Raw genomic sequence first — 15,169 nt, forward strand, 5'->3', positions numbered from 1 at the left:
TTTTCTTAAATTTATGTAAGAATTTGATAATTCTTGTATATATAACTGTACAATTTTAGTACAATTTTATAACTTTTGCATAATATTGTAATAATACTCGATAATAAATAGTCAATACTTTATGAGTTTTTCAGGTTTCATAAATTTGCTATAATATCTTTCAAGTTGTTGCACTTTGACAAGTTCAAATAACTGCTTTGTAACAATAGTTGAATAGTCCATATATCTTGCAATAATTGGCAAGAATTTCTGCAATATAAATAAAATATTGATATACCTTGAAATTAGATTTGGAACTCCAACACATATTTTGAAACTATACTTACTAGTAGTTTTTCGTTGAATCCATTCATTTCTATTATAATACCTGTCTCACTGACAGCGATATCATATTCAATCTCAGCCTTTGCAACTGGAAATAATTCTGTCTTTAATATCTGTTTTAATACGTCGCAGTACATTTCCATGAAAGCCTCACTGAAATGTCATTAAATATAATCTGAATATTTTATTATGTAACAAGATATAAATAATTATTATATAAAAATCACAATATTGATAATTACAAGATAGAAATTAGTACATAAGATCTGTAATAATACATTTAGTATAACTACTACTCAATGTAGTATTACTACAATTTTTATGTTTATTACTTACATCTTTGGTGACTGAAATTCGAAAGGGTAAGCAATAAATTGGAAGTTTATATAACATTTTGGCCAAGTAAATTTCCGATAATACCAAATCTGCATTAAATGAGTATCAGCTATTTTTATGGGATATTTTAGATCCACAGGTATTGACAATGAAGAGACGTTGCCAGTAACGAATGTATTTGATAATGGTAAATGAAAATTTGGCAATGGTTCGATGGATTTCCAGCGTTCGATCATCTTTTGTGATATCTCCTCTTCTGTGAATAGGGTATTGGTACACAGATTGATTTTATTTGTTCCAAGACAATGAAAATTTTTGTTGAAAATTATAATATTCACGGTCTCTGGTACCAAATAATCCAAATATGTTTGTATAACTTCTGGGTCATACTCGAAGAAATTCTGCCTTCCAGTTATATAATAACGCGGTGGATATAAATGCATATTCTTACACAAACTGTCTATATAATCATTATTACCTAACAATCTAAAAAGAACTTCCAAGTATAAGTGACATTTTACAAATATATTTTATTGGGTTTTATTTTCTACACGTCTTTATTTATTTCTTAAATTGATTTACCTAAAATTATTTTCTGTAATTTTATAAATCTCGTCGTAAATTCTTTTCTGCGGACCTTCTCTCTTTAGTAAATTAATAAATGAAAATATTGCATCTAGAACTTCGTACACATGTTGTAGTCCCTCATGGGAGAGATCTAAACTAAAATTGAATAACGTATATATAGAATTTTGTTCAAAATCGTCTTCAGAGTTATCACGTAAAAAATCGGAGCTCCACTGTTTCTTGCGTAGATAATCTATTAAGGAGCCTTCTCCTTTATGCTTGATAATCCATAAAATATAACTATGTGGTTTACTTTTGTACAAATGAAGTACTGAAGGCATAGCCCATGTTATATGTAGCTGTAAAAGACAATTTTTGTTTTGTAAATTTATTCAGGATGTATAAAGTTCTTTTTGGATTTGTGTGTTCAAGTCACATACTTGGCTGATATTTTTGAGAGGTGTAACTTTATATATTTTTTTGAAAGTGCGAGTATTAAAAGGATTATTGTCTTTAAAATTGGTAAAGTCATCGGGGGGCAGCCAGTTACTTGGTATATTTGCAAAGAACTTTGTAACATATTTTTCCAATGCATTTAGTGATAATGACGCCTATAAAAAGATACTACAATGTATTATATGTTATGAATTAAATATACTTTATAAGTTAATTCTCCTATTTAATCAATAATTTTTATTTTGACGAACGAGTTAAGTTATACTTGTATAACTAGCTTCATTCTGTGAGCGCTGTAATGACGTTCTCTAAATTTGTGTAGTTCATCGTATAATTTGTCTATTTTGTTGTCATCTATATTATTGCCCATTATTACTGAATAGGACCACGAAAATTTATTGACTGGATGTCCAATTGGCACGGTAGAGGATAGTAATTGATTTTTTTTTCTGGGCACGTCATAAGTTAAAGACAACTGCAACTCTATATGAATATGACACATTAAAAGACTGCAACTTGCGACAATATTACGATTATAATTTATGTACCGTTTTTTAAAGTCGCTATCATCCGCTTTATGACATCTTTTTTCATCAAGGGTTTAATGAAAAAATGAGTAAAACGATCAAGAGCTGATGACAATTCATCCTTTTGAATATCACTCTAATGAAATTTTTTTTCTGAATTTTTATACTAATTAGATTACTTTTCAGAATTACTAAATGTATATCTTTTCTTAGAATTTTTCATATATGTATCAATATTTTAATAGTTCTAAATCTGTCTTAAACTGTATTTCTGAAAAAATATCTTAAACTTTTTCAGATTTGATAAGGTTTTTTTCAAACATTATACATTACAGAGAAATTTTATAAATCTAAGATCCGGTTTTTCATTATCTGATTAACTTGTAGTTAGGTTCAACCTCATGTTTTATCCAATAAATTTCATCTATGATATGATATCGCATGAAGCCCATTAGGTGAAATATCTGCAGGTTAATTTAACTTGTGATTAAGTTAATCTGCAGATTAACAAGTTAAGTAGATAATACGAATATCCGGTCTAAAAATATTTCTAAATACAAAATTCTAGAAAAGATGTAAACTTCTAAAAAGTATTCCAATTTATATTTTAAAATTTGTATTTTTAAAAATCTGAAAAATTTTCTAAAAAGTAATATTAAGAAATTCTGAAAAATTCTAACATTTACATAAAATTTCTAAAAACTTATATAAAAAATTTTGAAAAATTTTCACCAGGGCAAAGTAAAATGTTGTATGCTCATAATCCGTCATACTATTAGTACATCCATTATGCTCACTGATAAATTCAATAAAATCATTTTCCTGCAAGTAAAATGACACTTAAGCATTTATACTTATAAGAATAAATTTTATAATAAATTCACACATCATATTTTGATTACATGTTCATATTTTTCGGATCCTCTAGAAACCATATATTCAACAAAAAGTGAAAGATCTGGAACTACTGTATCGCTGAATCTGCCTACTCCCACGTCTAAGCCACATTCTACTTTCTGTGTTAAAAAAAAATGCATGTATACACATTTACACATCACATATTACACATATGATGTTAAGCCGAAAATGAACATTGCACAATTAATAGGATTATCCGTAAACAATCTTTAACTGAGCATTTAGAAATGAATTTTTGAAAATAGCTTACAGATAGTAGAAATCAAATTTTTCAAACAAAAATTTCTGATAAAACTATAATAATACGCGAATCTTAGGCTCTAGTTGAGGTGAACACAAGTTATATGTAACGTATCTGTTAGTTGTGATTTTCCACTCAACAATATAGCTATAACATATATTCCTGTTATATTATGGTTATATTGTTGAGTAGGAAATTACAACTAACAAGCACGTTACATGTAACATTGTGTTCACTGGAATAGATATTTTTTATGATTTTGTAGATCTTTGTTCAATATTACAATTCTAATAAACTTTTAATTATATAAAGGGTGAATATAAGGAATGATCTAAAATACAAACTTAAAAATCTAAAATACTAACTTAAATTGTCTTATCTAAGTTGGATCTTAATGATTAAATAATACTTTAGTAAATTTCTATACATATCCTTTGCAACTGTACGCTGAAATTATTTTCAGTCTTGAAATGTAAGAAATCAGAATCGTTCAATTATTTCCATTAATTTGTACATAATCCTGAAATGGGATATAATAATATATCACAAATTAAACTGATAAGCAACTTAATGACATTAATACTAATAGATAAGCAAAGAAATATAAATAATTTGATACCGATATAAGTTTATTACAAGATGACTTATTAATTAACATCAAATTATTTACAACTGTTTGAAATGCTTATTAACATCAATATCATTAAATTGCTTATTAATTTAATTTATCCTAGTTTAATTTAGAATTGCCTTTCGAAATCGAAAATGATTTTGATAAGCAGTTTGCATAGCTCTGGATACATATATATACATTCACACTAAAGTATTATTTATATTTATATTATTTATATAAGCATTTATAGATCCTGCAGTTTAAATTTAACTGATAAAATTCTTCTATTTTTTATTGTTAGTTGTGTAATTCATATCTTATGACACTATTGTTATATTTTATTTGTATATACCAATTTTTCTTTTTTGACTCGTTTAACTGCAGAAGGACCATTATCTTCTTCATTGTTTTTGTCACTATCATTTTCATCTTCATTTTCATTATCGGATATTAACAAAGCTGTTAACCCGTTTCGTAATTTGATAACTCTAAATAAAAAAAAAACAAATTTATGATAAAATGTGAAAGACACATCACTGAGAATATTGATCATATAAAAAAAAACCTAATTGTTTCTTGTAAAAGATGTAACGTTTCTCTCAAAAGAGGTCATCATACTATGATAATTAATGTTTCTCATACTTATCATATCGAAATTGTACTTCCTTTATAAAAATTTAATACTAGTACTAGCCAATTAATCATTTATCTTGACTATTTTGAATATTAAAAGTACTAGTTGTTAATGTATATAGTATATATTTTTAATAAAATACTTAAAATAAAATGATTAATTGGCCAATACTAGTACTAAATTTCTATAAAAGTTATTACTAAAAGAGAATATTATATTTGCTCTCATATATCTTACCTATATTCCATCAAATCATTCTCTGATTTAATGGGCGTCTCCAAATATTCGATTTGATAACGCTCATCGCTTGTATCGATCTCGATATCCATTATGATATCGATACGTAGATAATCAGAATGAAAATGAGATCTGTTGGTTTAATATGACCCGATCAAAGAACTCACAATAAAATATTCAATCGTTTTCAATATAATTCCTTTCCAATAGATTATTTTAATCAGCACTCTTAACTGATACTTTTATTCTTTCTGTATGGCATCTGCCTTCGAAATTCGAAAAGGTCAATACAGTTAATATTTTCATGTACATTGTAAACAGAAGGGGCAGATAATAAACAAAGTCTTAGATATGTATTTACATATTTATATTATATATTTACGGTAATCTATAAGGCGCGATTTACAATTACTTCTTAAAAGCGAGCAAACTTCAATATAATTATAACATATAATCAGAAATTAATTTATAATTACTTAAAATTTAATTTCTAAGTATATTATAATTAGTCTACTCTAATTTTTTTCCGTATTAAAAAGCAGAAAATTAGTAATATTATAATAGCAAAATATAAAACAGAAATCACTAATAATTATTAATTCACTAAATTAATCAGAATGTAATCCAATTTATCCAAAAAATTGTCATATTTGAATTCAATTTTATTGCAAATTTAATTATAACTGGTTTGCTTAAAGTTTTCTTTTGTGCTATAAAACTTTTAAAACTTAGCCGTTTATATATGCATTTTCGAACGTTGGATTCTTCTGTTTCTATTGCTATCGCTATTGTTATTTCTATCGCTATCGGACTATCGCTATTGTCTCGTATTGTGTTTAAGACTTAAGGCTCCTGAGTAGTCACCACAACCATATTGAAGCATGACATCAGAAGCGATAAATGACACGTTAATTTTTATTACGTGCCATTTATAAATAAAGACAATTTGGATAAAACAAAGTGATGAGATTGCTTTAAAACTTTTATAAAAATGGACGAAAATTATGCTTATCCCCCTGATAGTCAGTAAATAATCATAAAAAGTAATAAAAGGCACATATAAGTGAAAATAAGCCACGCACGCACATTGAATAAAAGCACTTCATGTGCTTTTTATCACTTTTTACGATTTACTTACAGAGAGCATAGTTTTCGTCCATTTTTACAAATGTTTTAAAGTAATCTTATTATATTGTTTTATCCAAATTGTCTTTATTTATAAATGGTATTTAAAAATTAACGTTTTATATCTCGCTTCTGACGTCACGATTCAATATAGTTGTGATGATTATATTCAGAAGCCTTAAGTTCTCCCTCACTGAGCGAGTGAGTTCTAGCATTTGATTGGCATATATATTCCGTTAGATCTAAAAATATAGACCAAACATGTGCAAAAACTCACTATAATGCACGTAGGAACACAGAATCAGACAACAGTGATCAATTTCCGACGAATTGGAATTCTGTGTCCTTATATTACCTTATAAAAAGCCTACCAATCAGCATTCAGATTTTTCATTCTGTTTATATGTGCTATCTTGAAATAGATGGAAGAATATACTACAGTCTATATATGAGATCAGATTAGTTGATATTTTTATTTCTTTCACGACATTGTGCAACAGAAAGCGACTTATTATTTATTTCTATATCCATTCCTATATTTCCTATTACTATTCTTATCACTGTTATCTCACATTAGATGCATCCAGAAGCACGACCGCTCACTGGGCGCTCATTGAGCTCTTGTATCTGTTTGATCTATATTTTTAGATCTAATGGAATATGCCAATCAAATACAAGAGCTCACTGAGCGCTCAGTAAACGATCGCTCCTGGATGCATCATTGTGATATAGCTTAAGTGCTCTCGCTTTTAAAATCGGCGCACGCGCGAGCGCGCAAAAGGATGTATTTGTGAACGCGCAGTCAAATGAGCAATGCTGCGATTGGCCGATACGTTTCCCACGCTTACCATTGGCCAATTTTGCGCAACGCTTTCGATAACGTCCCGCCAGCGGCCAGCTGTTGGAATTACGTTTGTTTGAAATCAAACGGCAACCGTGACCCGTTGGTTGCTGAGTGCGCCCGAATTTCCCGCAATTCCTGTCATGCCCGATCAGTTGTAGAGACGTTCGGGAGCATCTACGTTTCGTCGCGGAACGCGAAGAAACCGGGACGGGCGCGCGCACGTTGTTATTTATCACAGTCTTTTATTGTTACCCGGTGTCTCGTCCCGGCGGTGGAGTCTCACGGTTCCATACACGTTGTTGACTGAATTTCGTGCGTGAGGGATATTATCACGCGAGTCACGGCGATAATGGCTACAATCAGGATACACCAGGAGGATCAGGAGAATCGCATTACCGGCGATTTACGCGGACGCGGGAAGGAGAACCTTGCCGCCACTACCACCGCCGCTGCTACCGTGAACACACAAACACAAGTGTTACACCAGACGAAACGCGCCGTCCTCGGAGTCCTGCACAACAATTGCCCTCGGAACGGGACGAAGCCTGTACGTAAAGCCATTTCTCGTCTCTCTCGCTTTGCTCTCCTCGAAACCGCGATAGACATCACGAGCCACGTTTCTGACATGTACCGTTCGCGCCTTCACTGGATTCTTGAAAGAATCCATCTCAATGCGGTTATTAATTGAAATTAATATTGTAGATTAATAGAGATTTATTAGTTGCAATCTTTGTAATTATTTTTCTCTGGTGGATCTTTCCGTTGTAATCGTAGAAATTAAGTTAGCTTCTCTTTACCTATTACAGTTTAATTTAACATGTAAGTTGAATTTTTGTACTTTAATAAAAAAGTTTGTATATTATGAATTAAAAAATTGCTTTAATTGATTATTTTTCGTTGATTATTAGAGGAGAGTCAAATATTGCATTAAACATTTATTATTGCTAAATGATTTACAGCAGAAAATTAAGTGTCAGAAATTTAATTTGTATTATAGAATTTCTTCTGTCTTTCTTTTTTAGCAGGAGATCTACAAAGATGAGAAATATGTCAAAGCTAAACCATTTATACCTATGCAATCGGAGTCTTTCAAAATTTATGAAGAAGACTTTTGTAAGAAGGAGGAACCAACCTTCAAAATTTACGAGGATAAATTAGAAGAAGAGAGATCTGTCGCTCTTAGAAACTCAAAGGAGAACAAGGAAGTAAAAGAAACAATAGCAAAATCCGATAAAGAACAGCCAAGATTAGAAATACACACTATAGATAGCACTTCTACTTATCTGTTTTGTAATAAGATCGAAGAAGTCGATCAAAAAAAGAAGGATGATATCTTATCGAAAGATAGTCCCATGTCCCTGGGAATGTCATTGGAGAAATCTCTCACATATAGCAGTTCTTCCAACGAGGAGTATAGACTCAGAAGAGAATGTAATAAGGAATTGAGAATTAATATCTTTGATGTAGATGAATATAGAGCTGATATATACAATTATTTACGAACATCAGAGGTATACGCTTGTTTTTATTCTATATTAATTTGTATAAATTAATATTAAACGAAGTGTTTACCTGGAAACTTCTGGAAAACCTGAAATTTTCAGGGAATTTCTTTTCTGTTTTTGAAAATCAGGGATTTTCATGAAATTTTATCAAAATTCGCAAATTTTTGAAATTTTACATTTTAAATTTAAATTCTGTTTTTCTAAAAATTTTCTTCGAAAAATCTTTTTTTTTTTTTTTTTTTGATAATGCAAAATGACAATTGGTTAGCAATAAATATGACATCCATGTATATTCACATACACTCTTACATATCATAAGTTTTTTTCTAATAAAAAAATCAGATCGACAGTAGAAGATATTACTCAAAATAGTTCACTGATATCACATTATAATGCTTATTCATTATATTAAGCTATATAAAGTTTACGGCTCTAATTGTAGAAAATAATAAGATATAGTCTATTATTGTAAAACTATATCTATTGTGGAATCTCTGTCCTTTATTAATTTCAATATTTTAATTTATGTTGCACACCAATTTCATTCCTTTATTTTAAAGTTACATTAAAAAATTCTCTAATCTTGGAATTTTTACCAAAAATACCTAGAAATAATTCAGAAATTTTCGAAGAATTTTTACAAAATCTCAATAAATACTCTATTAAAGTAAAATTGATTTAACAAGATTAATTTAATTTTTAACAAGATTAAACAAGGTTAATTTTTAATTAAATTCACACGCACATGATTGAGTCATTCGTATCCTGTACTTTTTTCTTTGAAAAACTAAGATTATTTAGTTATAACATTTATATATAATTTTTTTAAATGCACAACCGTACAAGTTACTTTCTAAAGATGTTAAAATATATGTAAAAATAATTTTTATATGTTTGTTAAAGTGTTGAAAATTAATTTGAAATACAAATGACCCATTGTGTACAGTAAAGGATCAGAAAATCATTAATATGTATTAAGGGTTAATAGAAATTTAATATTAAGTTAATAATGTTTAATCTAAATATATTTTTCATTTAAATATTTTTTATTATGAAAAGAATAACTCATTTCATTCTATGTCTAGAGAAAAAATCTGGAAAACTTTTAATTATTTCAATACTAAAATTTTTATTATCTTTTTTCAGTTACTACATAGACCAAAGCCTGGTTATATGAAGAAACAACCTGATATTACATATTCAATGAGATCTATATTGATAGATTGGCTTGTAGAGGTAGCTGAAGAATATCGATTGCAGGACGAGACGCTTTACTTGGCCATTTCATATATTGATCGCTTTTTATCGTACATGAGTGTTGTAAGATCAAAATTACAACTTGTTGGGACTGCCGCTATGTTTATTGCAGCGTAAGTTTATTTTGAATAATCATACTTTGATAAAATCTATATATAACAATTCTCATTGAACGTAAACTGTTTAACACTTTAATTTTTTAATGAAATTCTTATTTTAAAAAAATATAATGTATTTATATCTAATAGGAAATACGAGGAGATTTATCCTCCTGATGTAGGAGAATTTGTATATATCACGGATGATACATATTCAAAAACACAAGTGATAAAAATGGAAAATTTGATATTGAGAGTTTTATCGTTTGATTTAACTATACCGACGCATGTCACATTTCTTATGGAATACTGTATCAGCAACAACTTATCGGATAAAGTTAAATTTTTGGCAATGGTAAGTTTTAATGAGTATAAATAATTTGGATATTTAATATTGCTATATATTTTCTGAAATTTCTTAGGGATATGTATAATCTTTACAAAAAAATAACTGAAATTGGAAATTTACATTTTTTGTACAAACAAAATTTTATATACCTGTGTAAATATGTTTCAATAACTCAATATTCATATTTAATAATACTGCTGTATAATTTAAATGATAATTTTCTAATTTTTTATCTTAATTATTTTTCTTTTAAACATGTTAACTTGTTGAAATAATATTTTATCCAGATTCTCTACATCTACCAAATTGTTTGTATTATTTTCAAATACAATATAGAAAAATTTATAGTTTTTTTCATAATTTTTTCATTTTATTAAAAAATATATGTAACATTCTTAATTTTTTTCTTTTCTTAATTTTTAAGAAATTTTATACATTTTGTTATTTTAGTACTTATGTGAGTTGTCAATGCTGGAGGGAGACCCATACTTACAATATTTGCCCAGTCACTTGGCTGCGTCTGCGATAGCACTAGCGCGGCATACGTTACATGACGAGATTTGGCCACACGAATTGGAACTGTCAACTGGATACAATTTAAAAACTCTTAAGGAATGTATTGCGTATTTGAACAGAACCTTCTCCAATGCTCCTAACTTTCAGCAAACGGCAATACAGGAGAAGTACAGAAGCAGCAAGTAAGTATAAATATTAAAAACTATATATATATATATAAAATAGATCATATAACACACATAATATAATCCGTTGATATATCCTATAATTAAATGCATAGATAGTAATATATACCTTTTTTATGTGTGTGAGATCTCGCAGATGTATTTTATATGATAGATTACAGGATTTGAAAATTTTAATGAAATAATCTTTCCTTAGATACGGTCATGTATCTATGCTGTTGCCTCGTAGTACCGAGGCGGTATCGTGCGAGGACGAAGATGAAGAGGGAAACGCTTAGTAAAAAAATATTGCCAGACACAGGATTAAAATAATTTTTTTCTGTGTCTTTACGTTGATAATTGAATAACGAACCTCCCGAAACAGCTCTACATACACTGAAAATGGAGGAGGGGATCAGGGCAAGACTTGATCTGCCATTCTGACAAAATGGGAGAAAAATCGTATGATTTATTTCTTTCTGTTGGCTTGTTGCAGTCGGGTCGGTACATTTTGCGAGAGCAAATTGGTACCTGACTCTCCTACCTTCATCGCACATTATCTTGTATCATCGTCTTCTTATTAAGTCATGGCCTAACGAAAATTTTCATAATTTAGAGTTTCTTCATATCGATGTGAAACTCTAGCCAAAAAGAAAGAGAGGGAGAAAGAGAGATAATACATTATCTAGAAATTGTATTTTTATAAGTACTTTTTAGAGGATTAAAACAAATGCGATACATGCAAACGGCTAAAAATTCGATTGCAAGTAAACCGTTCCAATAATAAGAATCGTAAAAAGCGATTTTATATTTATTATTATCGTTTTACCGTTAGGCATGTGCCATTTAACGGTAAAAACGACATATTCTGTTTGAGATATTTCAGCGAAATTAATTTGCAATTAATTATTTCGATCAATTTTTCAATCCTTGTACAGTTATTTATTTACAACATTCTAGGTACCATAATATCAAATGCGTAGTTTGTTTTATTAGAAGTAAGGTGTATCTTTTATATATATATATCCCTGTATTACATTATATACAAGAATATTAGATTATACGCTGTGCAAGATTACATTGTCAATTCTTTCCTGGCGCCACAAATCGTTTTTTGAATTTTTCTTTCAAGAACACGTATGCCATTTTTTTACCAGTCGTTCATAGTGTGTGAATGTAAATGAATCACACATTCACAGTAATTAATAAACATTCATTTCGATGACGCACGTTTTTGACCGTATTGACGTGCAATATTGCACAGCATAAATTACCGCATTTTAACATAGCGCAAAATACCTAAGTGTTCATCAAATCTAATATGCATGAGAATATGTTCATATGAGAAATTAAATACAGATATAAAAAATGTTATGGAATCATATATCGTTACATGATTACACGTTCAGTTCTATATTAATTGTAAATTTTATGATCTGCTCCACAAAGTTTAATATAGCTGACGTGGCATGAAGACTAGAATTTTTCCAAAGATTACTGTTGAATTAAAAAATATAACTAGCTTCCGAAATGGGCCAAGACACAAAATAAAAATTGTTGCCGCTTCTTATATACGCTTTTTGCATTGAAAATTACAAATAACGTAAAAAATGTTATTTAACTCCAAAAGAATTGTTTATTAAAATTAAATCTCGAAAAGCAATCCCTTTCAGAAAAATCTTTTAAACCAAAATTCTATCTATTAAGATTTTTCTCTAGTGTACTCGAGAGTTCAAAACGTGATATATGCGAATGTTTTTTATATTATATTTTCATATATATCTGACGTAGTGCGTTTTAAACCACGTTAAAATATTATATTCGGAACCGTTTCGACGTAATACAAAATCGTTGTATCAAACGTTTCCGTAGCGAATTTATAGATGAAAGCATGACATTAATATAACAATTGTAAATAATGCCCAAAGATCATTCTTTTTACGAAGGTCTTGGAAGGACACTTTATGAAGGAATAAAGACGAAGAATGAAACACAGAAATATTTTTTTCTTCACTTTTGTATTAAAAATGCTTCAACAGTACCCAAAAATTTATCCATAGAGCAACGTGCGTTTCTCGGAAAAGAATTCGAACAACCTCTCTGTCAGCGCATTATAAAAACGTAACAAGTAGTATAAAATGAAGCAATTAAAAATTGATAATTAGTGTCGAGAGCGAGAGCAATTATTATATACTTATGATTAAAACCTTATAGCAGAAGTATAATGAGGCGCACATTCTACTCATCATCAACGGCGATATAGGGAAGATTGGTACGTATAATTTCTTTTGTTAAATGTTTTTTTTGTATCACTGGTATGTTGAAGAGTTCTATGCTTGATCTGGAATAGGAGATATGATATGATTAGATGATTGATACGAAGAACAGGGATTACATTTGGAGCCACAAGGTGCAGGATTATCTAGGCAGTTATCGGTCAGAGGTGTCGTTAGTGTGTTGTTGCATACTGTAACGCACGAACGATTTTTTTTTCTTTTCTCATTACGGCACAATTAATGTAATTCTACTGTTGTTTACACTCATTGGGATCATCGCCTTGTTTCCCACCTGAAGGCGCATTAACAGGAGAAGATGCCTCTTCTTCCTCGTCTTCCTCGTCTTCATCATCATCTCCTTCATCCTCATCCTCGTAATCCTCGTCTTCATCGTCTAAACCTTCGCCTGAAATTAAATTTGTCTCATAATGAAAATATTCGCGAATATAAACACAAGAATATATTAACTACAGATATACTTCGAAATTTAAATGTTGATCAACCTTATATGTCGCATGTTAATAGGTTTTTTAATAAAAAAAAAATTATTCCGCCATATCCATTATGTTCACAATAAGAAATTATATCAATATAATCATAGACGTTACCTGTATAGTAAAGTACAGCTCTAGGAACTATGCGTTCTCTAATATAATGGCCTAATTCAAAATCGCTGGTTAGTAAAGCTTGAGTATCATCATCCATATCAGCTTCCGAGTCTTCTGGCACTGAAAATGTTTAAAGCAAAATTAAATTGCAAGTCGTTTTTTTTAGTTCTACACAAAAAACTAAAAGATAGGTCTAATATTAATTACCAATTGGTGGACTAAAGAAATTGAAGAAGGAATCGTTTTGAACAGTTTTCGTCACGGTACGCATGGATCCTCGAGATTTATGCTTCTGATTTTTCTTAATAGTTTTAATTGTAACATTCTTGCCTTTTTTCCAATCAATTACGCAACCCTATGAGAAAATTCTTGCATTTAGCATCGTAATTATTTGGAAATCAATTAGATCAAGTAAAAGCTTTACTTTGCATTTATATATCTCCGGTCCTTCGAAACTGAATGGATCATTCTTATCTGGAGTACATTTCATAATATATTCTTTAGTGAGTATTGCGTTCGAGAAATATTCGTTGGGCGTAAAATAAAATTCAAGAATAAATCCCTAAAAAAAATATTAATTTAAATCATATCCTTTTTTAATTGTTAATTATATCACTTTGTTTCACAACTTACCATTGGATTTGATGGCAGAAATTTTACTTTGATATCATGTAGATGCTTCAAGATTGGTTCGTCATGTTCCTGAACCATTTCGGATAGAGTACTTACATTCTTAAATATTGTTAGCCAGAAATCGGGGATGCCTTTAGTATCATCCTCATTCTCCGTTCTAAAATACATTATACAAATTAATATGCACTAATTAATTGCATGTATAACAAATGGTATCTAATCTTAGATATATGTAAGCAGATACATATTATTTAAAAAAACAATAACATACGTTTCCTTTGTTTCTACAGAATCCTCGATCTTTGCTTTCTCTTTCATATAATTATTTAGCGTTTCTTCATCATCATCGCTGTCCCAAACGCATTGTTCATCAGTTGGTTCATAAGCACCCGATATTATCTCACACCGCTTCTCATATAAGGGCGCACACATTTTATAGTATTCACATTCCAAGGCATGGACCTCCTCATAAAATTTAGCTTCAATGTTAGTAGTGACGAGTTGCAATTGTTTCAATGCCTTGATCCTGCGTTTAACAGGAGCAGGAAGAGACTGCATTTGCTAAAAATACAATTGGACTTGTAAAACTTTGTTACAATCAAATATATTTTAATTTTTATATTTTATTAAGCTTTACTAAATATTTCCGTTTCTTTTTAATTTAATAAAACAATGGCAAATTTATTGATAAGATACAGAGCGCTAGTCAATGGTAACGAAAAAATATAAAATTGATTTAAATTGGGAGAAGTTACGGATGACATTCACTATTTAACGAGATGCGTAATAAACATGTAAGATGTATTCATTCAGTTAAAAATTGTCAGTCAAATGGGATGTAAAAGCAAAGAAGCAGGGGGAGGCGGGGGCATGCAAATCAGAAAAAGATTTTTGCAATACCATTATAAAATGATACGCGCGCGTATTTAACAATTTATATA

The 15,169-nt window shown here is 29.6% G+C and overlaps 3 protein-coding genes across 7 annotated transcripts in view; 1 reads left to right on the plus strand and 2 right to left on the minus strand.

The window, feature by feature from the left end:
- LOC108746727 (nardilysin-like) overlaps positions 1-5,038 on the minus strand; it is a gene marked incomplete at its 5' end in the record, with an annotated part of 6,561 nt that extends 1,523 nt beyond the window's left edge. Inside the window, 11 exon segments of the mRNA XM_018483660.1 lie at positions 119-249; positions 327-477; positions 661-1,146; positions 1,243-1,586; positions 1,668-1,838; positions 1,949-2,166; positions 2,232-2,346; positions 2,943-3,032; positions 3,113-3,226; positions 4,335-4,470; positions 4,854-5,038. Coding sequence (XP_018339162.1) covers positions 119-249; positions 327-477; positions 661-1,146; positions 1,243-1,586; positions 1,668-1,838; positions 1,949-2,166; positions 2,232-2,346; positions 2,943-3,032; positions 3,113-3,226; positions 4,335-4,470; positions 4,854-5,038 — 2,141 coding nt within the window.
- A 1,841-nt stretch (positions 5,039-6,879) lies between these two features.
- On the plus strand, positions 6,880-11,618 carry LOC108746745 (cyclin-A2). Of its 2 annotated transcripts, none has more exons than XM_018483682.1 (6): positions 6,880-7,369; positions 7,845-8,333; positions 9,474-9,697; positions 9,833-10,037; positions 10,482-10,729; positions 10,929-11,618. In XM_018483682.1, exons 1-6 carry the CDS (start codon positions 7,172-7,174, stop codon positions 11,008-11,010), a joined length of 1,446 nt encoding a protein of 481 aa, XP_018339184.1. In that variant the 5' UTR covers positions 6,880-7,171; the 3' UTR covers positions 11,011-11,618. The 2 variants fall into 2 exon arrangements, with proteins under 2 accessions (XP_018339184.1, XP_018339185.1); XM_018483683.1 differs by having other exon boundaries at positions 7,848-8,333.
- A 1,092-nt stretch (positions 11,619-12,710) lies between these two features.
- Positions 12,711-15,169, minus strand: part of LOC108746993 (nucleosome assembly protein 1-like 1-A) — a 4,288-nt gene continuing 1,829 nt past the window's right edge. For 2 of the 4 annotated variants that reach the window (XM_018484188.1, XM_018484184.1), the window contains exons 2-7: positions 14,500-14,789; positions 14,229-14,385; positions 14,020-14,157; positions 13,803-13,950; positions 13,596-13,715; positions 12,711-13,393 (exon numbers count right to left, since the gene is read on the minus strand). In XM_018484188.1, coding sequence (XP_018339690.1) covers positions 13,236-13,393; positions 13,596-13,715; positions 13,803-13,950; positions 14,020-14,157; positions 14,229-14,385; positions 14,500-14,786 — 1,008 coding nt within the window. In that variant the 5' untranslated portion in view covers positions 14,787-14,789 and the 3' untranslated portion in view covers positions 12,711-13,235. Of the gene's footprint in view, positions 13,394-13,595; positions 13,716-13,802; positions 13,951-14,019; positions 14,158-14,228; positions 14,386-14,499; positions 14,797-15,169 lie in introns of all 4 variants that reach the window. The other 2 variants (XM_018484185.1, XM_018484187.1) reach the window with 2 other exon arrangements.

Source organism: Trachymyrmex septentrionalis, unplaced genomic scaffold (genome assembly GCF_001594115.1).
Source record: "Trachymyrmex septentrionalis isolate Tsep2-gDNA-1 unplaced genomic scaffold, Tsep1.0 scaffold19, whole genome shotgun sequence".
Taxonomy (NCBI): domain Eukaryota; kingdom Metazoa; phylum Arthropoda; class Insecta; order Hymenoptera; family Formicidae; genus Trachymyrmex; species Trachymyrmex septentrionalis.